General features: G+C 34.3%; 3 protein-coding genes and 1 non-coding gene across 6 annotated transcripts; all 4 read right to left on the bottom strand.

Annotated features, from left to right (window-relative positions):
• Nucleotides 1-4316: 4316 nt before the first annotated feature.
• Nucleotides 4317-6638, bottom strand: LOC131605817 (uncharacterized). Its single transcript, XM_058878127.1, has 2 exons — nt 5033-6638; nt 4317-4990 (listed from the first exon to the last, which is right to left on the bottom strand). Exons 1-2 carry the CDS (start codon nt 6636-6638, stop codon nt 4317-4319), a joined length of 2280 nt encoding a protein of 759 aa, XP_058734110.1.
• Nucleotides 6639-9077: 2439 nt separating this feature from the next.
• LOC131603375 (pentatricopeptide repeat-containing protein DOT4, chloroplastic) lies at nt 9078-12138 on the bottom strand. The gene has a single exon (XM_058875679.1). It carries the CDS (start codon nt 12105-12107, stop codon nt 9489-9491), a length of 2619 nt encoding a protein of 872 aa, XP_058731662.1. The 5' UTR covers nt 12108-12138; the 3' UTR covers nt 9078-9488.
• A 75-nt stretch (nt 12139-12213) lies between these two features.
• On the bottom strand, nt 12214-12286 carry TRNAE-CUC (transfer RNA glutamic acid (anticodon CUC)). The gene has a single exon. It is a non-coding gene; the product is annotated as a tRNA-Glu (tRNA).
• Nucleotides 12287-13436: 1150 nt separating this feature from the next.
• On the bottom strand, nt 13437-15397 carry LOC131607899 (uncharacterized). 3 transcript variants are annotated; one of them, XM_058879856.1, is made up of 3 exons: nt 15147-15397; nt 14164-14885; nt 13437-13958 (listed from the first exon to the last, which is right to left on the bottom strand). In XM_058879856.1, the coding sequence occupies exons 2-3, from the start codon at nt 14859-14861 to the stop codon at nt 13733-13735; spliced, it is 924 nt and encodes a 307-aa protein (XP_058735839.1). In that variant the 5' UTR covers nt 14862-14885; nt 15147-15397; the 3' UTR covers nt 13437-13732. The 3 variants fall into 3 exon arrangements, with proteins under 3 accessions (XP_058735839.1, XP_058735838.1, XP_058735837.1); XM_058879855.1 differs by having other exon boundaries at nt 14164-14931; nt 15159-15384; XM_058879854.1 differs by having other exon boundaries at nt 14164-14931; nt 15147-15384.
• Nucleotides 15398-24214: the final 8817 nt, after the last annotated feature.

Genomic DNA, 24214 nt, shown 5'->3' on the forward strand with positions numbered 1-24214 from the left:
AACAATAGTTGCGCTCAGTGGGATCACCCAGGTAAGAAGGAGAGTTTGTAGGTGTATATTGACCGCTTTATAAAAGTAGCTAAAGAAGTGGAAGGCCCCGACGAAAATATGAAGTGCTAGATTTTTGAAAATGGCTTGAGACAAGACAACTCCTTTAAAGAGAAGTTAAGGTGTAAGAAGACCCTTGAAAGCTTTGTAGAATAGGGCTCAAACTTTCATTAATTATGAGGAGAGGCCTGTTTCACAGGAGTAAGACATTCTCAAAAGAGTCAGAGATAGACGTAAGACTGACATCAATCGCCTTGTCCAGCTCTTGAGCCAAGGAAGTATTTTCAAGAGCGATTTAAAGGGATGCTTTGTAGCAGATAATGACGCCCGAGTTGAAGCCATAACTTTGTCTTTCTTTACTATTTCTATTGCTAGTAATTTTACCTTATCAAATAAAGAGATAGATAATTTGAAAGCACTCAAGGCGTCACTTATCTCGGTAAGACAATAGAAGCCTTCTTTACTTCTTGCAGGTATATATCACCCTTAAGCGTCACACATACTATCTTGCAACAATTATCTCTCATTACGAATCCAAACAGCTACGAAAACCTCCCTATGAATGACATCACCAATGGTCAGAACGATAGAAGCTCGACGCATATAATACGCCAAAGTCGATGATTCCTCCTCAAGAGCATTGTACGTCAGATTGGCAAGAAAAGAGCAATATTCCTCCGAAATTGATGTCTAGTTCTCTCTTGGAGTACAAGGTCCCAACTGGGTCAAAAAGACGGGAGTCGGGTTACATAAAGTCCAGGGTAAAAAGCCCGGAGTGTGCAACACCCTTCGTGTATCCCAAAGAATTTAAATATCATGATCTGGCACCAGAGTAATTCCTCCTTAAGGCCGCGGTAAATCCAACGGAGAGGATTAAGTTAGTTGTTTCATTACTCTTACCAGAATAAGGGCGATGTCCAGTGTTGGAACAGTCAAAGGGCCAAAAATTTCCAGGACATCTCGAGCTCCCCTATTCATTTGCAGAATTACTTGTTTACACTTCATTGAATCTACATATGACAATTGTCAAATCATCAGAAAATATTGTAGACAAAGATGATATATATGGAAAGATAGAGATACTAGAAACTTACCAATATGACATTCATCTCCTCCTCGATATTAGCGTTCATCAATAGACGAGTTTCGATGAGCTGCTTCGAACGTTTTCTTAAAGCTTCATCTCGTAGAAAGACACCACAACACAACTCTTTGAAGAAAGTGATTAACCGTTTCTTTAGGCTAACATCCCTAAATCAATTCATTGATTTTAGATTGTTCATTAAGATATTGAGGTTTGATTTTCAATATTAATTCAATTTTATAATGTTATTTATTTTCTTTCAAACATGTTGTCTTGCAAACTCGATTCTAATTATTGGTGAATATTTAAATTTGCATTTGTTTTTAACTTGAATTGAAGTAATAGGTTGATAATTCAATTTAGAATAAGATTATTCAATTTGATTCAAACTGTTATTAATTTTAATTCAAATAGAGTTTGTCGGAACATATATCAACCGTTGATGATTAGAAACCATTATGTTTTCTTTGAAACGCTTGTGCAAGAATTAAAATCAATCTGTAATGTTTGTTCAACTTAAATTTGTGTAAAACTAATCGTCGATTGACCGATTAGACTTATTGATACGTACCGGAACAAAAGAAAAGTAATATAACAGTAAAGATAAAAAATAGGGGAAAGAATGAGCTTTATTATCTTGAGGAATATTGGAATAAGTACAGAAAAAAGGGGATGCAATCCCTAGATCTGACAAGAGCAGCGCTCCTAATAGGAAGCTAGAGCCTCCTATTCATACTGAGAATATTATGGAAATCTAAGGTGAGATCTATTCCCCCTCTCACATTCCTTATATCATGGAAATAGAATCTACTAGTGCTCTTCTTTCATGGACACGTCACCCTTTTGTAACTAACTAGCCACTATTTCCCTTAATACCCCTTCTTCTAGAATATACTTTCCAAACCTTGGGTCCACTTGATTCATTGTGGATCAACTGCTCACGTGGCAAGTCATTCTCAATTAGCTGGGTCCTATCAATACCCTCTCCTTCTGTCATGGCCTTGTCCTCAAGGCTTAAACTTAGAAAATTGGCTCCTGATTATTATCTCATCCTCCCAAGTTGCATCTTCAGCTGTCTTTCCCTTCCAATGTACTAGGATCTGTTTGACTACATCACCTTGCTGCTTAACCTTCCTAGTAGCTAGTACTGTTTCTGGTTCATACATGTCAGCCTGCTCCTCCAATAACTCTGGCAGCTCTTCGTCTTCATGATAATTTCCCACAGCTTTCTTCAATAAGGATACATGGAAAACATGATGCACTCTGGATCCCTCAGGAAACTTCAACCTATAGGCTACTGTACCTATCTTTTCAACAATGGGATAAGGACCATAATACCTTGCTGATAGTTTAGCATTAATTCTAGTCACCACAGACTGCTGTCGATGCGCTCTCAACTTGACAAATACCCATTCTCCACATACAAAGCTCCTGTCAGTACGTCTCTTATCTGCCTGATTCTTCATTTTTTCTTGTGCCTTTAACAATTGGTTCTTCAATTGTCTCAAAGCCTCATCCCTGTCCAACAAATCTCTCTGCACAACTTCTACTCTAGTCTCCCCTTGAGCCCATTGAATCAGTTTTTGGGGTGGCCTCCCATAAACTATCTCAAATGGTGTTTTCTCTGTAGCAGCATGGAAGGTGGTGTTAAACCAATACTCAGCCCAGTGTACCCAAGACACCCATGTTCTAGGCTGGTCAGCAATAAAGCACCTTAAATATGTCTCCAAACACCTATTCACAACTTTTGTCTATCCATCCGACTCCGGATGGTATGCAGTACTTATTTTAAGCTTCGTTCCCTGCAGTTTAAACAACTCCTTCCAAAAACTGCTCATAAAAATGGGGTCCCTGTCACTCACTATGGACAGAGGTATTCCATAGAGCCTGACTATCTCTTTGCCAAACACAGCAGCAATACACCTGGAAGTGTAGGGATGTCTTAGAGGGATAAAATGAGAATATTTAGACAACCTATCTACAACCACCAAAATAGCTTCAAAACCCTTTGATTTTGGCAAACCGGTGACAAAGTCAATGGATATATCTTCCCAAATCTGATGAGGAATGGGCAGAGGTTGTAACAAACCTCCTGGGGATGAAGCCATGTATTTTTGTCTTTGGCAGATGTCACACCTCCTCACAAAATCCTGCACTGTTCCTTTCATGCCTATCAAATACACATTAGTAGCTAGTCTCATATAAGTCTTATAAAATCCAGAATGTCCACCCTGGGGTGTTGAGTGGAATTCTTCCAGCAGTGTAGGGATTAACATAGACTTATTGGAAAGTACTAACCTGCCTTCATACAACAAGACACCTTGCTTGTACTCATAACCAGGCCATGCTTCTGCATCTTGTTGAACCTCTGCTATTATCCTCTGTAACTTTTCATCTTGCTGATTCTCTGTTCTGACTTGTTCTTCTTGGAGCCATTTCAACCGGTAACTCATGGTATTTAACTCTCCTCCCTCATGAATTCTTGATAAAGCATCATCCCCTTTATTTAATTTGCCTTGCTTGTACACAATCTCAAAATCATAACCCAGCAATTTAGCAGTCCAGTTTTGTTGTTTTGCAGTTACTATCCTCTGTTGCAGTAGTTGTTTGAGGCTTTTCTGATCAGTTAACACCATAAACTTTCTTCCTAGCAGATAGGGTCTCCAATGTTGTATTGACAACACTATTGCCATCAATTCTTTTTCATATGCAGACTTAGCTAAGTTCTTTACTCCAAGGGCCTTGCTATAATATGCAATTGGCTTCTTATCTTGCATCAAGATTGCCCCAAGTCCCCCTCCTAAGGCATCACATTCGATCAAGAAGCTTTTTGAAAAATCTGGCAATGCTAATACCGGTGCTGTTGTAAGCCTTTCTTTCAACTCATTAAAGGCCCTTTGAGCTTCCTCTCCCCATTTGAACCCCTCCTTCTTGGTAAGCTCTGTTAATGGTCTAGCAATTTTGCCATAGTCCTTTATAAATTTCCTATAGTACCCTGTGAGCCCTAGGAAGCCTCTTACACCCTTCACATTTTTTGATTGTGGCCATTGGAGCACACTCGCCATCTTCCCCGGGTCTACAGCCACACCATGCTCTGTGATCATATACCCCAAATACTCCACACTTAGCTGACCAAAATAACAATTCTTCCTATTAGCTACTAGGTTGTGACTAGCTAACATATTCAACACTTCTGAGTCTCCCAGTCCCTACTATAAATGAGTATGTCGTCGAAGAAGACCAGCACATGTTTTCTCAGCAAGGGGCGAAATATATCATTCATGAGACTTTGGAACGTTGAGGGAGCGTTCATGAGTCCAAACGGCATCACAAGAAATTCATAGTGCCCCTCATGTGTCCTAAAAGTTGTTTTGTACACATCAGACTCCTTCACCCTTACTTGGTGGCATCCTGATTTCAAATCTAATTTTGAAAAGAACTTCGCTCCATGTAGCTCATCCAATAATTCCTCAATCACTGGTATGGGAAATTTGTCAGGTACAGTAACCTTGTTTAGGGCACGATAATCAATGCACATCCTCCACGTGCAATCCTTCTTCTTCACTAAGATTACCGGACTTGAGAACGAACTCGTGCTATGCCTAATGACCCCTGCGGCCAACATCTCTTTCACCTGCTTCTCTATTTCGTTCTTATGATGGTGGGGGTAACGATACGACCTCACGTTTACCGCTCCTTGTCCTTCTACCAGGGTGATTGCGTGTTCCTTATCTCGCCTGGGTGGTAGACCAGTAGGTGTTTGGAAAACTTGCTCATATTTGTGTAATATGATGTCCAACTCCGTTTGTTGGTGTGCAGTCAACGTGTTGTCTCTAACTCCTTTGGGCTTCTGCTTTTCTATTTACCACAAAACCCCATGCGTATTCAACTTGCACTTACTTAGTATACTTTGCAAGGCTACTGCAGACTCCCTGCACCCCTCCTGTCCTTTAAGGGTCACCCACTTTTTTTCACTCCAAAAACTCATAGTTTGTTGCCTCCAATTAGTAATAGTATCTCCCAATGTTTTAAGCCATTCAATGCCTAAAACCACATCAATTCCACCTAACTCAAATAAGTGCATCTCTGGCCTTAGTTTAAATTCTCCAATACATACTTCCATCTCCTTACACACCCCTTGTGTTGCCACTTGGAACCCATTCCCCAATTTGACAGTCATCTGAGGAGTGGTTTCAACAGGCCAATCCATTTGGTGGACTAGCTTTTGAGATATGAAATTATGTGTTACCCCACTATCTACCAAAATCAGTACCTCCACTCCTTGTATTGATCCTTGGAATTTCATAGTGTGGTGAGTTTTGTGTGCAATGTGATGCAAGTTAAGCAGACTCATCTCTCCCTTCTCTTCATCACTTTCATCCACCTCTACAGCCAACAGTTTAGCCTCTTCTTCCTCATCTCCATCATCCTCCACAACCAAAACTCTAAGTTGTTTATCAGGGCATTGATGCATAGGGTGGAAGGGACCTCCACATTTAAAACACAACCCCTTCTGCTTCCTCTCCATTGGTTCATTATAAGACAAATGTTTGAAACCCCTATCGCGAGGCCCAATCTGTTTCTTATCAATTTGGGCCTGTTTGTCTCCTATGAACCCACTTGACCCACTCTTTACACCTCCATTCGACCCAATATCTCTCCCTCTTATCATGCCCCAATCAGATCCATTTTTTCTTCCGGATGACCCATTGTGAGTCGACCCATACCCAGATTTGGGCCCACGATTAAAACTCGTGCCATTTCCACCTCTTACCTCCCTCTCAACAACTCTTGTTACTTGGAGCAACTTCGTTCTATTCATCTCCCCCATCGCCGCTAAGCTTCGCACCTTCCCTCTAATCTCCGGCTTCAACCCATGTAGGAAGTACCCACGAAACTGTTTTTCGGGGAGTTTCGGGATCTGAGCTGTCAAATACTCAAACTCAGTGATGTACTCCTCCACCGTTCCCTCTTGTTTTAGTTCCGTTAATTGCTCATAGACATCGCCATCACCGTGTCCTCCATACCTCTCCAACAATGCCTCTTTCAGTGCTTCCCATGTCAACCTTTCTTCTTCTCCAATTAAAGAGTTGAAAAAATGAATTGTTCCACCTTCCATGCACAGTTGCGCCAAGTTCACTCTCATTTCCGGCGTCGTGTCTTGAACGCGGAAGTATACCTCGGCTCGTGATATCCATCCTACTGGGTCCTCACCGTCGAAAGCGGGAAGTTCCACCTTCTTAACAGACTGACGGAACTCCGTCAAAGCATCTCCACGTAAGTTGTTTACAATGGTGCTCCCGTGACCGCCTTTGTTTCTGACCACCGTCGACCCTTTGACGGAAACACTCTCGTCTCCTTCATCCTCCGTCAACGACTTACCCAGACACTTTTCCAGCATCGCTATCAGGTTAACATGGTTTGTTGCTACTGAGTTCTGCACATCGACGAGAGTAGATCGCACCTTCGAGATCTCACTCTCTAAAGCTTCGACCCTTGCTTCCATCTTCGTGAACTCCGGAAACGTCACCTTCTTAGGTGGCATTCACTGGCTCAGACGTCAAATAATCCGGTAGGTCGGACCACTTGATACGTACCAGAACAAAAGAAAAGTAATATAACAGTAAAGATAAAAAATAGTGGAAATAATGAGTTTTATTATCTTGAGGAATATTGGAATAAGTACAGAAAAAAGGGGATGCAATCCCTAGATCTGACAAGAGCAGCGCTCCTAATAGGAAGCTAGAGCCTCCTATTCATACTGAGAATATTATGGAAATCTAAGGTGAGATCTATTCCCCCTCTCACATTCCTTATATCATGGAAATAGAATCTACTAGTGCTCTTCTTTCATGGACACGTCACCCTTTTGTAACTAACTAGCCACTATTTCCCTTAATACCCCTTCTTCTAGAATATACTTTCCAAACCTTGGGTCCACTTGATTCATTGTGGATCAACTGCTCACGTGGCAAGTCATTCTCAATTAGTTGAGTCCTATCAACATTCAAACATTAATAATAGGGTTAATACCTATTTTGGCCCCTGCCATATGGGGTGTAGTTGAAAAACCCCCATGCCAAAAAAAAAGTTTCAAGAAGTACTCGTAAAATTTCAGAAGTTTGATTTTGAAACTTTTTTACGCCACCTCATTAAAATGTCTGATGTGGCAATTTTTTTTAATTTTTTTATTATTTTTAATGACGTGGACATGTGAAAAATTTGTTAGAGGTGGGAGTTGAACCCACTCCGTCCCACTTCAAGTGGCATCGCCTAGCCACTAGGCTAGTGTTCCAAGTTCTTATATTATTGCATCTAATTATTTTTATAGACTTATAGTATCCAAAAACATTATTTGCATTTAATTGTTATTTATATACAACTAGTTATACTGTAACTTTTTTAATTAAATAATACTAATATTAATTAATAGTAAAACAAATTAACAGTAAAACTATTTTATAATTTAGTTTATATTTTACAAATTAACAAATTAACTTTAATAGTTATTATTTATTAGTTAATAGTTAATTTTTATTACTTGTTTATTAGTTAATAGTAAATTAAATTAGATTAAATGAATATAAACTAATATTAATTAACAACTTTAACAGTAAATTAAATTAAATTAAATATAAAGATTAATATAAACTGTTTAAATTAAATTAATTAAATTAAATATAACGTTAAAAGTAAAATAACATTAATTTAATTAAATTAAATATAAAAATTAAATTAAATGAAACTAATATTAATTATAAAATATAAACCAAATTAAATTAATATAAACTAATATTAATTAATAATGTTAACAGTAAGAGAAATTAAACTAAATTAAATATAAACATTAATATAAACTATTTAATATAAATTTAACAAATATTAATTAAATAATATAAATATTGTAAATTAAATATTTTTTTAGTTACTGTTAACGTTAAGCATTAATAATTAATATTAATTATATTTTAAATTAAACATAAATTTATTTTATAATTGAAAATAATTGTAAAATATAGTTTAATTAATAGAGAAAATATGTGGGCATAAGAATTAGCGTTAATTAGTAAACAAATATTATTTTACTAATTTAACTAATATTTATATATTTTATTTTATATAAATATAAAAATATTAGCGTTAATTAGTAAACAAATATTATTTTATTATTTTATAATGAATTTATTAATTAATAGTTCATAATAAATATTAATTATTATTTTATAATTTAAGTAATATTAATTAATAACATTAACTAATAAATATTAACTAATAACTAATACTTAATTATTAACTAATAATATTTATAATAATTAATTATGAAAACAATAACTATTAATGCTAATAAACATTAGCCGTAACTATTATAATACTAATATTGGGCAACAATGTATCAAAGCGAAACATGCAGCCTAGTGGTAATGTTGCTGGTAATATATACCTTTCTAAAACCAAACAATAAAATAATAATAAAAATGCCACGTGGTATTAAAATAAATAAAAAATAATTAAAATGCCACATAAGTCAAGTGAGTCACCCATATGGCGGGGGGTTTTTCAACTACACCCCATATGACAGGGGGTAAAATACGTATTAACCCTTAATAATACTAAATAAATATCTTTTAGAATATATAAGTAAATTGGTTTCTTAATTCAATTATTTTTTCGTTTAATTATAAGTTATTTAATTTGAGCAACTACCTATTTATTTTTGTTATCACTCTTATTTCTTGTTATTTATTCGACCACGATTTAACACATTACAATTAAAATATACGATTATTTTAACCGCGTACAACATCAATAAACTACCTGATTAAACCTTAAAATAAAATAGTTTTGTATAATGCTAAATTACTCTTGCAGTTTCCATATTTGCCTTTATACATGACAGTTGTATATTGCAAGCACAATGCATAATTATAGCAAGATCCCATGTGCCTAAGCGTCAACATTAAGTGTATATAAGTTATGATAACATAGAACCTACACCACATTACATAATCAATATTCCTTTTGATTATTCATAAAAAAGAGCAATGTGACTATGCAATGTTCACTATTCAGGCTGCATCAGATGCTAATGGAGAACCATTTGAATCTAAAAATACCTAGGATTACTCAAAACACGTCAGATTTCATTACATAGTACTCCCACATAGTACAATGCAACTATCCTCGTACTTGAACAATTCTGTATGCAGCACTAAGTTCCCTAATTTAAAATTTAAATAACATTTCTATGGCCATTCTCATTATGAGTGAGTGGCAAGCATTGTCAGAAACAAAAGTTGGAATCTCCCAGGTGAAATGTGATTGGAAAATATGTACACTGTTGAATTTTTCGAATGATTTACCAGAAACCTCGGCAAGAACATAAACCATCCTTGAAATGGTGAAACCGGTTTGAATCTCTCAATAAAATTTCCCTCTTGGTTGTCTTGGACATGAACTTCCCCATCTCATGACAATCCCCGCATACTCTTCGATTCTTCGTGACCCTAACGGTTCTCCCAGGTGGCAAATTTAATATACCAAAAGCCATTGCTAACTTTTCACTGTGTCCACACTGAATCTCTTCCTTCTCCATTTCATCTTCATTAATCAATGCATACCTCAACTTAGTGGAGTAATCTCCGTTGTTCATTTGCAAACTCAATTTTCTCAGCAACGCGTCTATCCTTTTTGCTTGAGGGTGTTTAGTGTTCCCAGCAACAAAGATATTAAACTTTCCTCCGACCTCTATCCAACTACAACCTGGATTCTGTTTGAATCCTCTTTTACGCATGTTTTCTTGCAACTTCTTCACTTCTTCCCACTTTTCTGCCTCTGCATAGACATTCGCTAGAACAACGTAATACCTTGTGTTGTCTGGCTCTAGCTCGAAAAGACGTTCTGCTACTTTTTCAGCTAGCTTCACATCGTGATGGATCCTGCATCCTGAAAGCAGCACACCCCAAATTGTAGCATCTGGTTCAATTGGCATGGACTCGATGAACTTGTACGCCTTTGGTAGATTTCCGGCGCGGGAAAGGAGATCCACCATGCAGGCATAGTGCTCTAACTTCGGTTCGATACCACATTCATTTCTCATAAAGTTAAAGAATCTCCAACCCTCGTGTAGTATTCCGGAATGACTGCAAGCATTAAGTATGGCGGCAAAGGAGGACTCGTCAGGCTCGATACCTGCAATCCTCATCTTTTTGAATGTGGAAATCGCCTCATTCCCAAATCCGTGCATGCCGTACCCAGCTATCATAACAGTCCATGAAATCAGATCCTTTTTAGGAATCATATCAAAAAGTAACTTTGCTAGAACAAGTAACCCACATTTAGCATACATATCAACAAGTGCACAAGCTATATGCAAATCTGAAAAGTATCCTCTTCTTAGTATGTGTCCATGTATCTCTCTTCCTTTGTCTAGAGCTGCTAAGCCTGCACAAGCTGGAAGGACACAAGTCATTGTAATATCGTCCGGCTTTAACTGTTTTTGCATGTCCGAAAAAAGTTCTAGAGCTTCATTGGGAAGTGAATTTTGCGAATAACCTCCAATCATTGTATTCCACGAAACAATGTCCTTAGCTACAATTTGAGAGAAAACTAACCGAGCTTCTTCCACGCTTCCACATTTTGCATACATGTTCATGAGAGCATTAGCGACAGGCAAACTCGATCCCATGCTATTCTTTATAATGTAACTATGTACATCCCTTCCTTTATCCAAAGCCATGCTACAAGCACAAGCATGAACAATGCTTGTGACAGTATAGATATCAGGCCTAACACCCTTGCTTTGCATTTCATCAAATAACCCAATAGCATCATCGTATCGACCTTCTCGTACATAAGCAGCAATGATTGAAGTCCAAGAAACAATAGTCGTTTCACCCATCTTCACAAAAACTTCAGTTGCACCATTTAAATCACCACATTTTGAATACATATCTAGTAAGGTATTGCTAAACACAACTTCCTCACCAAAACAAGCTTTCACTCCAAAAGCATGAAGAGCTCTACCAACTGAAAGGCTGCCAATATTCGCACAAGCCACAAGAACACTAACCAATGTGGTCAAATCCCAACTAACCCCCATAACCACCATCTGAATGAAAATCTCCAGTCCATTTCTGGAAAAACCATTCACAACACATCCATTTATCATCGAATTCCACGAAACTACATCTCTATCAGCCAATTCATCAAACAGATTACGCGCACTCTCAACTTCACCGAATTTAAAATAAGCCGCAATCATCGAGTTAACAACAGCAGTATCAGAACCAAAACCAAGTTTCAAAATATACCCATAAACCCTTTTACACTCCTTAACCTTTCCCAATGCAGCAAAACACTTCAACACACAAGTAAACGTATACGAATTCCCCAAAACTCCCATCTTCTGCATTTTCTTAAAAAGACTCAAACTTTCCCTATAATCACCCATCTTTGCATATTCAGACATGATAAGATTCCAAAGAAAAACCTTATCATTAAGAATCCCATCAAATATCCTTCTCCCATTAACCAAATCACCACAATTCACATACATGAAAACTAGCTTAGCCCCTAAAGCTTCATCAATCAACACCCTATTCGAAATGATAACGGAATGAACCCTTTTTCCATCTTCCAAAGAGTTCTTCTCAGCACAAAGCTGCAAAACGGAACAATAAGTACTCAACCCAAGTTCATCTCTTTCTGAAGTTGCGAGCAACTCCATGGCGTTTCTGAGATTACCCATTTGACAGAAGTTGCAAATTTTGGCGTTTTGGTTTTGGGTTACGTTGTGAGTGACAGTAGCGCGAGAATAAGAATCCAATTTGGAATATAGTACAAGACATTTTCTCCGAGGTTGTTTGAAGAAGATGAAGCGGTTACGAGATTTGGGATAATTAGAGTTGTTTTTAAGGTTATGAGAATGTGAAGAGACGGTTGAGTTTGGTATGGTTTTCAACATAGTACTTGACATTGGTCTCTTCTGCTATCTCTCCAGGACAACAACAATGATTCTACTAGAAATAACTAAATAAATAAAAATAACTAAATAAAAATGAAAGAAAAGAAAAATAAAAAGTTTCCGTTGCCGGGACTTGAACCCGGGTCTCTCGGGTGAGAGCCGAGTATCCTAACCAACTAGACTACAACGGATCTTGTTCTTTCTGTGAGGAATCAATCTTGATGCCATGTTAAATCATGTTTGGAATCTTTTTACATGTAATATTTAGTGAGTTGTTCTTATAAAAGCTAGGGCTATCAAAAGGCAAGGTCCACGTGTTGATTCTTCCATTTGGCTTGGCACAAAAATAAGCTATCTGATGTGAAATGTGAAATCACAGGTCTAAAGAGCTCCTTGTGGATCATTTTCTTATTCATGCTTAGCAACATATATGCAGCTAGATGGGAGAACAAGAATATATAGATATGACCTTAATCATTGGTTGTTTAATTTCTTTGTTGTGTTTTGAATTGTAATTAACTTTGTTTTCTATGCGGATTTGTTACAACTTTTTGTATTTCTTTGTTGTTTTTTAGTAGAGTAGAAATCGTTTTTGAAAGCATGCAAAGACGGACTACTTCACAAGAATCAGAATTTGTTATTTCTTTGTTGTTTTTTAGTAGAGTAGAAATCGTTTTTGAAAGCATGCAAAGACGGACTACTTCACAAGAATCAGAATTTGTTATTTCTTTGTTGTTTTTTAGTAGAGTAGAAATCGTTTTTGAAAGCATGCAAAGACGGACTACTTCACAAGGATCAGAATTTGTTATAATTAAACTGTGGTTTAATATGACCTCCAAAAACTTGAGACGACTCGGAGTAAAGTGATCAGATGAAAAATATTCAAAACTTTAGAAATAGAAGACCTATAAAAACTTTAAGTTAAACTATTAAAAAAAAACAAGGTTAATGAACTATTTTCTTAAATTTTTTAGTTATGTTAAGATATATTACTAATAATTAAAGACAAATTACAATTTATTTTCTATACAAAGTGTATAAGTACCCCTTATGGCTCCATTAGAATTATGGTCACAAATACATGTAACCTTGTATTCCTCTTGTTATTAACTTCATACACATTATGATGCAAGTTCAAGTATATCAATTTTAAGCAATTTTAGCAGAAAGACAGAACCAACTTTCCTAACGCCAGAGTAGGTTAGACATTTGCAATTTATGAAAAAAAATAAATAAACAAAAGGAGGAAATATGAACATTGATGACAATCATATGACATTGGATTCTTCTTGGAATTCTTAGCTGGCAAGTCAACCAAGAAAATTAAAAAGATACTAAAGAAGAAATTCTTTCTGTTTGCTTGTTTTACTGCAAATTATATATTGTTTCTATACAACATCATGTCACAAGCAAAATATCTTATTTTCGCTTCTCCCGAAATCAATCTATATTCAGAACATAGTAAGCACTCCAATCCAAAGAATTCTTCATTAAGAAAGCAATCTTGACATTGCCAAGCCTGCTAACTTCCTTGCACGTGGTTAATTACGCAATGCGACATCTTTAAATAAATATGTGCTACGAATCATTGATGCACTCATCGTATAGACAGGGAAGAATAGTTTTTGAATCAGAAGCTAGAACATTTTTACACGAAAGAACCATGGTAGAACAAAACCTATTACCAGGCATGCCATTAGGAAGTTGCAGAATGGTTGCCCGCGCCAGCATCCAACCAGCCCGCGCGGTGAAGTGCTGGTGCTACCACTATCGATGAATCCACTTTCACACCATTCTTCCATAAATGCATTGTTAATAACATCGGGAACATTCTTTGCAGTCTCACCGCAGATTTCGCACAACCTGTATGATCAGAAAAGGTACATGAAAATGCTAAAAGAACTAAGGAATCACAAGATTATTCAGCCATAAATATAGCATAAACATTTAAGACAAATTAAGATATATATAAGCCGTGTATGCAGTACGCACACCCGTGATCAAAGTATAAGCGCACAGCATCACGAACTAGAAATAAACAGATAGTAACAAAGGTAAAAGTTACTACCTGTTTCCTTTAATCTTGAACCATGCCTCAGCACAATGACTGTGTGCAATTCCGAGCTCATCTTTACATGCACAACCAAGCATAATCAAACCTGTTTTATCATCAACACTACTATTTGGAGTTCCAACAGCAGTTTCTTCTAATGGTTGGCCAGATGCAAGATGGCAAATCCTACAAATCGTTTCACCATCCAAATTCTCACTAAAATCTTTGCCGCTGCCACAATTCACATCAATCACACACGAATTTTTATCAGTCTCAGACACACCTTTCCGTGCTTTAACCAATAGCTTGTTCAACCTTGATTCATTAGTCTTAGCTTCTAATTTTCTGTTATCTCCATCGACAGACTCAACCTGAGCAGAAGAATCTATTACAACACGGGTCTCAAGTGCTTCCCCATTAACTGAATCACTTGAATTATAACTAGTCCCTTGATCAAACCCGCGTAATTCATTGTTGATTTTTCCAGGATCACCACCAAAGTTTGGATTGCAATCCTTAACTTCTAAAGGCTGTCCCTCCTTTAGCTCCTCATTCAATCCAAGATCATTGCACAACTCTTCTGAATTCCGATCTTCACCGCATACACTAACCCTACCACCCAAGCTATGTCCAGCTCCTGCATCAGTTGCAACTCCTTCAACTAAACAACTCGAATTCTCATTAACCCCTTTATTAACAACATGATCCAACATTTCACCACTACCTTTGCTTGTTGCCTGATCCATAACACCAATTAATTCCTTCCAATAAATATATCAAAACCTGAAAATAAATTCCATTAATACAAGAATCCCACAGTCATAAACTCAACAAATTGAACAAAAAATAACTTTTTTAAGGGAATAACAATGTGATCAAATGAAAGGTAGAGAGCCCAAATTTCTCAACGACCCATTTCATGATTTAAGCCAGAATCTACCTACATAGTTACAAAATCATCAACAAAAGAAAGGGTCATCACAAAAACAAAGAATCACCTGAAAATATACCGTTCTAGAAGAAAAAAACTGAATCTTGGTATGTTTGAATCGACGCAAAAGATGTTGTTGGAAAGATTGCGCTACAATATGAGTTTGATTGAAGAGTGGCAGGGTTAGGTGAAGAAAGTAAGTGGGAAATGGTGAGAAAAAATACAAGAGATTGAGTGCATTTGAAATGTTTGATGGAATGAGTAAGAGAGAGTGAATAAAGCAAAGGATAAGAAATTGAGGGTTTGTCTTTATTCCATTCTTTTACATATAAAACCCTTTTACTTTTACGGCATGATATATGCTAAGTAAGCAAAATATATGTATATTCCATTCTTTTCCACAAAACAAGATTATTATCAAAACAAATGGAGAAAATTACTATAATTAACATTGATTAATACTTTTTGTTATTATTATAAATGAATATTCTATTTTTGAATTATTGAATATTTAGTATATTTGACTTTAAATATCAATTTTGTTATTACTATACAAAATATTCTATTTTTAAATTATTGAATATTGAATATATTTGATTTTAATATATTAATTACTCAAATATACTTCCTCCATACCTATTTATATGTATTTAGTCTTTATATCGTCCAAAGACAACATTTATTCGATGAATTAAAAAAAATTAACTTATAAAAGAGAATGAAGAGAATATTTATTTATGAAAGTGATTGGAAGAGATAAAGATTTACATGAAAAAAGAATCAATATGTTTATACAAGTGAGAAACTTTTTTATTTTTAATATATTTTCTTAAATAATTATATAAAAAATTTAACATCAATTACCTTGTGCATATAAATAAACTTAAACATTGGATACTTAACATTTATAATAATAGCATATAAATTTATATTTTTAAGACTATTTTAATTAGACTATTCTTCAGAATATATATATATATATATATATATATATATATATATATATATATATATATATATATATATATATATATATATATATAGAGGAGGGTTATATTGACTCCAAGAATAAGTTATTAGTTATAATAACTTACTCCACATCTTGACCATTTATTCTTTTCAATCTAATGGTTAAAAATAATAAGTCATTAAATATGGAAAGAGAAAACTATTCCTTATTATTTTTAACCATTAGATTGAAAAGAATTAATGGTCAAGATGTGGAGTAAGTTATTATAACTTACTCTTGGAGTCAATATAACCCTCCTCATATATATTATATTATATATATATATATATATATATATATATATATAGAGGAGGGATATTCTTACTCCAGGAGTAAGTTATCAACACTTACTCCTCATCATGACCATTGATTCTTTTCAATTCAATGGTTAAAATTAATGAGTAATTAAATGTGGAGAGAGAAAAATAATACTCATTAATTTTAACCATTGGATTGAAAAGAATCAATGGTCATGATGAGGAGTAAGTGTTGATAACTTACTCCTGGAGTAAGAATATCCCTCCTCATATATATATATATATATATATATATATATATATATATATATATATATATATATATATATATATATATATATATATATATATATATATATATATATATATATATATATATATATATATATATATATAAAATAGAGAAAAATTTATATTTTTAAGAATTTTGTCTAAAATAACATATAAATAGACAAAAGTCTTAATAACATATAATTAAACTTAAATTTTGTTTATTTGTATATATTTTAGAGAAACGTCTTAAATATCCAATATTCTAATTCTAACTTTTGATTATTATTATTATTATATGAGGAGGGTTATATTGACTCCAAAAGTAAGTGTTCAACACTTACTCCAAATCATAACCATTGATTATCATTAATCCAACGGTTTTAATTAAAGTTTTATATAAAAAAAATATTTTCAAAAATAATTAGATTAAATGATCAATTAAAACCGTTAGATTAATGAAAATCAATGGTTATGATTTGGAGTAAGTGTTGAACACTTACTAACTTTTGATTATTATTATTATTATATGAGGAGGGTTATATTGACTCCAGGAGTAAGTGTTCAACACTTACTCCAAATCATAACCATTGATTTTCATTAATCTAACGATTTTAATTAAAGTTATATATATATATATATATATATATATATATATATATATATATATATATATATATATATATATACATGGGGACGACTCAAGTGAGAATACTTGGTTATTATGAGAAATGTAATGAATTACGACTATTAAATTTTGATTTGTTGATTTTAATGGACTGAATTGGTTTCTCTTTCTATCCTTGATATTTATTTTAAATCAACATAGAGAGAAACCAATCCAGTTCATTGAAATCAACAAATCAAAATTTAATAGTCGTGATTCATTGTTCTCATTTCTCATAATAACCAAGTGTTCTTACTTGAGTTGTTTTCATATATATCATATGAGAATGTCATCTTTATATGAGAATGTGAGAATGAATCTGAACGATTAAATTTTAAAATAAATGGTGGAGATAAAAGTCATAAACTAAATTTTCAAAGTAAACAAATTAAAAGGGAAAAGAAAATGTTACTTTATTTTCTATCTTAGAAATAGAAAGAATACAAGTTTTGATTTACATTTTGCATGCAATTTTTAAGATTATTTTAGAATATTGATAATACAAGAAATATATAGATGTAATTTTACAATTTTCAAAGTATAGAGGATGTAATATTACAATTTTCATTGAAGAATGTAATATTTCATCTCAATTTTCAAAGTATAGAGGATGTAATATTACAATTTTCATATCAAATACAAGCAATAAACCACTTAACCACATATAGAGGAAGCCACTGTAAGGATAATTGTGGATGAAATGCACAATGAGTGAAAGGTGAAAGGGAAAATATAATGAAGGTAAGATAAGAACAAGATATCCGTGTGAATTATGTCGAAAATGAAAAGATGTATATATCCGTGTGAAAAAGCCTTCAAAGTCAAATAAAATAGATTTCAAATGCGAAATAAGTAAGTCTGCAAATTGATTTGCTGAATCTTCCATTGTTAGTGTTGGAAAGATCATTTAACCAAATAAATATATAATAGTGAAAATTCAATTTTTAATTTTTATGTATTTTTAATCTGTCAAAGTTCTTAGAAGAGAAAGTCTACACTGATTTGATAACACAATTAGGAATGACGATAGGTAATAGTCACTCGTTATAAATTCTGTTTAATAAATATGATATTCGTATCCGTTTTATATTTGTGCTGGTATTTGTCAAATGAATATCAATATATTTTGAAATATCCATGATATTGATCCATACATACTATTATTTTAATATTTTTTAAATAATATAATTAACTAAAATTTTTATCTCTAAGACAATTTTTTTTTTTAAATTTAACAAATAATAATAATAACAAAAATAAATCACATTCATTTTATCTTTTCTTTTATCAAATAATTATACTAGTCTCAACAAAATAATAATAGTTTCATATTCAACAAATTAATAATAATAATTTTAATAATTTTATATTTAACAAAATAATAATAGTAATAGTAATAATTTTAGATTAAACAAATTAATATTTAAGTAATTTTGCTAATTATTAACGAATATGAATACTCACGGGTACCATCAAATATGTATCCATAAAGAAACGAGTAATTAAATATCCGTTTATTTTATTCGTGGATATCCATTAAACTATTCAACCCGTGCCCGTGACGAATTTTTCCTGCGGGTACAAGTTTTTTTGCCACCCCTAATCACAATTATCTCTCATCTATAAGGGATCTCACGTGAAAAAATGTATGACTTACATTCATTCTCACTCACACATTACTTTTTATTCTCTCACTGACTTGGGCATTGGAGTACTAACCTTGCAGGCCAACCCCTCTCTACTACACTGGGAGCACATGTCCACCGCGACAAGGCATTACCTCATCATTTCACTGAGAGCTCGTCTTATACATGAGGCAACACTAAAGAACTCATCAAAAGGTCGACACAACTATGAAGACGGTCCGGGACTTACTCGATGCTAACTATATCTATGAAATTAGATATACATAATCGCTCTCCAATATCATATTGGTCAAGAAGGCTTTGGAGAAGTGAATGATGTGCATTAATTACACAAATCTCAATCGAGTGTGCCCTAAAAACTCGTATCCACTTCCAAATTTGGATAAGATGGTGGACAATTCAGCCGGATACAAGCTTTTATCATTCATGGACACATATTCCCGTTACAACTAGATACCCATGTCCATGTCGAATAGGAAAAAAAACACCTTTCATAATCGAGCACGCCAATTACTAGTACAACATGATACCTTTTGGCTTGCAAATACATGAGCAACATACTAGAGAATGATGAGCAAGGTCTTTAAGTAAGAAATAGGCCAAATGTTGGATGTATACATGGATGACATGATTGTCAAGTCTAGGAAAGAGGAACTACACAAAAAGCATATCTCCTACGTATTCTAAAGAGTCTGGCACTATAATATAAGGCTTAGTCCTTTGAAATGTACCTTTGAGGTTATGGAGGACAAATTTATAGGTTTTTATTTGACGAATATAGGCATAGAGGCAAACCAAGATAGGTGTCAAGATGTCATCTGCATGGTGGCACCAACCACGGATAATGAGGTGATGAGACTAAATGGAATGTTGACGGCTCTCAACATATTCATTTAAAAATCATCTTAGCATGCCATACTATTTTACAAACTGTTGAAAATGGAAGCACACTTTGAATGTACCCTAGAATGTGAGTAAGCATTTGTATCCTGGAAGACATCCTTATAAAATTTACTAGTATTGTCCTGATCTTCCACTAGGAAGAACTTACTCCTTTATTTGGCCATATTCGATGAAGCAATTAACGTTGTCTTCGTGCAAGAGTAAAGTTCAACTCAAAATCCAATTTACTTTATCTCTAAGGCCTAAGCCGGATCAGAGGTACACTATTGAAATATAGAGAAGGCGGTGTTAGCCTTAGTGACGGTATCCAGGAAGCCATGAACAACATTTTCTAGCACATGCCACCGTATTCCTGACAGATCTTTCCTTGAAGCAATTACTCCAACTCCTAAATTTGGTGGGACGACTGACGAAGTGGTCGATTGAATTGTCTGAATTTGATATCTCCTTTGATCCAAGGAAAGCTTTGAAAGCCCAACTATTTGCAAAATTCATTGCAAAAATAACTCCAAGCATATCAAAGTTTGGTCTAAAACACCGTCATGAACACAAGGATAAACAAACATTAATATGTCTGAGTCTACCTAGTCACCTGAGATATCCCTACTTGCCTTCCTAATTGAAGTTGATACAATCTTCATGATTAAAAAATCTACGAAGAAAAGTAAAATACAGACAAGATATGACACATAAGTATGTTCAAACACTAGAACCCTTTGAAGAAAATTCCAAAACAGAAGAAAAAAATCTCTCATGAAAGAAGGTGAAAAGTCAAATGTTCACTATTCTGAAACTCTTGAAAAGGGAACAAAGGTAAAACCCTAAAATTTATCTTAGAAAATATTGAAAGATCAAATATGCATGACCTGAACCATCAAAAAAGATCTTTTGAACATGATCAAATGTTGGAATAAGAAGCTCACAAAGAAAAATAACAAAGGAAGTAGAAAAAACTCTTTTTCATATCTTTAATCGCAGAAAAATCCAAAATGATGCTTCAAAAACCTATTATACCGTATTCATCCTCTAAGGATAGAATGATCCAATACACACCACTAACAATTTTGAGATCTTCTCAAAAAGTTGTTTGAAGTACTCGAATGCTTTAAGGAAGAAGAAGAAACAAAATCACTAACTTGCGTAGGGAAACATGTCATTCACTACCAGCAAAACATTAGCTCTTAAAAGAAAGACATTTAAAGCACCTATTCCCAAGGAAAAAGACGTCTCGTCAAAGGCTTCCACATCCCATGATTCAGGGGCCGAGTAAGAACATCTGTCACAAACCCTCATCTTACAAAGCATAAGCAATGGCTTAGGGGGGAATTATTTTGGGCCATTCATAAGATCCAGAGGATAAAGGCCAAATGATGATGTGAAATAATAAAATGCCGAATAGGTAGAACCTCTTTTCTATTCTTCATAGGCGATTTCTAACATACGGAAGCCCTGCTGATAGTCTAGATCAATCTGACAACTGACCGCAATCCACACCGCACTCCACACTTTCAGTTTCCAACAACTTCTCCTATTTAAGAAGGAAAGTGCATCATTTATCAAGTATTTAAATTCATTTTCATTCAAACATCAATTTTCACTCTGGTACTAACTTGAGTGTTGGAGTACAAACCTGGTAGGTTAGCCATCTCTTTACCGTATAGAAAGTTAAAGACCACTACAACAAGGTATGCCTACTTGCTTACCAATAAACTTTGCTTCTACCACAATATAATATATATCAAATCATTCAGGTATATTATAAAAGAAAAAATAAGGATATTAAAGCTTATAACTCAATAATTAGTAGAAAATGTAGTTATCTTATAACATAAACTAAAATGATTAAAAGTAGTTATTACAAATTTAAATTAAAAACAAATTAATAAATGATAAGAAAATAACATATCCACTAAGTATGATTCATAATCCTACCTGTAACACCCTTCTAAACCCCGCGGCAGTTAAATAAATTTTTTAGAGTAAACATGAAAACAAGGGTGTCACAATTCAATAAAACAATTATCATTCGTCGTTGTCATGCATTCACTAAGGAACATTTCATCATAACTCATAATTATAATATACTATCATGTTGGCACAGCGGAATAAATCATCAAAATTAACATCACATCATCGATGCCACAATCCTCAAAATTAATTAAAACAGAATGGAGTTATTCTATTAAACTCGAAACATTTTGTCCCCTAGTGTTACAATATCAGAGCATGACACCTGACGCTAAACTAAACGATGACTTATTAGCTAATCCTCACCAAGCCGAAAAGCCGCTATCCTCAATCTGAAAAATGTAATGTAAGGGTGAGTCTCATTCTCAATTAACAAATAATATTGCATCATAAATAACAACACATCAATAGTTATATTATTCACCCAATTCATCTATATTCAGATAATCCATCATCACACAAAACACATATCACCAAACCATAACAATGAAGTACATTCAGTCATGTTATAAAATTCATGCATATGAATGCAACTGACTATATGCATGTGGTATCAAACATCATCAATTGGAATAACCCACTGACCGATCTAACATCATCAAGATACGGCCCTGCCAGCACAAATTCCACACAATGGGAATTATGCCCTTCACTGAATCCCCTCATCATTAGGATTCAGCCCTCAACAAATGGCTATGAATGAATTGAACTTACACAACATACTTATATCATCATCATCATCATCATTAAAAGTATGTATATGTATCAGCATCATTCATCACAAATCAATCATCATCACCATCATTACAGAACATACATGTATTACAGTAATCATCATCATCAATAATAAGAATATACATGTATTCACATCATTCAACACATCTCATAATGTCACATCTCATCATATATGTCAATACTATATCATCCATCAAACAAAAAAAGTATTCACATCATACTCATATCATCACATGAAATATCTCATAAGCTCCATCACACAATCAAACAAATCATCATACGAATCATGTTTAAAACATAGCATATATTGTCACATCTCATCACCTATATGTACAATACATCATTCATCAAGCAATAAAATCATGATTCAAAATTAATTGAAAGTTACACCTCATTTCATCATTTAAACACATAGGTTATCTCATAAGGTTCATCATACTCGAAACGGCACTAAAAACAGGCCAACGGTTCAAAATTTATACATCATTGAACTTTCAAAAAATCACAAAACATAAAATCGTGCACACAGCACAATCATACGCGTACAGCCACACCCATACGCGTATCACACAATTCCAGACGCGTATCATACGCGTCTCAGCAGAAATGGATTTTCACAAAAAGCTTCTCATACGCGTACTGTCTCTTTCATACGCGTATGGCTTCCCTTCATACGCGTTCCAGCATAAGGCTGGTATTTTGACGGGACAGGCTGCGTATCATACGCGTACGGCCCTTGGGAATGTCCCTCATACGCGTATGGCCTAGCCCCATACGCGTATCATACGCAAATGGCCAGTGTTCCCAAAAACCTACAATTCGTATCAGTCCGTTTTCTACTCGTTTTCACCATTAACAGCCTACGATTTTAAGTCTAAAACATCATCTTTTCATACATTAACATATGGCATTCATCCAATTTTATCAATCTATTATCCTATGTCAGTTTTACACATTAAAGCTTAATTTTCTATCCAATTATTGGAAACCCATAACTCAGATTCAGCTTTCATGAAAGAACACAACAACACAACAACTGACATATGATCAAATTGACCCAAACAATATCCCTAATCATGCCCTATCATTCATAACACGATAAGAGATGATAATTGAAAGAGTCCCCCCTCACCTTAGCCAATAATCTGGATTTTCCCCCTTCTTCTTCATCAAACCCGTAAGCCCTTTTCCCTCAATTTCAGCAAGAATCTCCAATCTTCAAACTCGCTTATCTCTCTCATCAAGAACTTCCCTGACACGAATTAATGTATCAAATTTAAGGAAATTTCGTGTAGAATCCGAATCTTCAAGAATTACCTGATTTGGAGTTATGAGCAGAAAGTTATGGCCGATTTAGTAGAGGCTGTCCAAAAGTTGCGAAAAATGAGAAGATGGAGATGAATATAAGTTTCTATTCATTCACTCCCTCTCTATTCCAGACCCAAAATGTGATAAGTAGTATTATCCACCAAACATGACCTTAGGTTCACATGCAAGGAATATTTAGAGTCCATAATGCCCTCCAACTAAAAGATAATTACAACCTTGCCACTTAGTTGGTTTCCAATTTCCTTCTTTCTCTTATTTTATGAAAAATAGAGTAAATCTTTAGTAAGAAGGCCTAACCCTTAGCACCCCTCTTTTACTAACCACAACACTGACCCAATAACTCTATTTCTC

This window comes from Vicia villosa, linkage group LG5 (assembly GCF_029867415.1).
Source record: "Vicia villosa cultivar HV-30 ecotype Madison, WI linkage group LG5, Vvil1.0, whole genome shotgun sequence".
Lineage (NCBI taxonomy): Eukaryota > Viridiplantae > Streptophyta > Magnoliopsida > Fabales > Fabaceae > Vicia > Vicia villosa.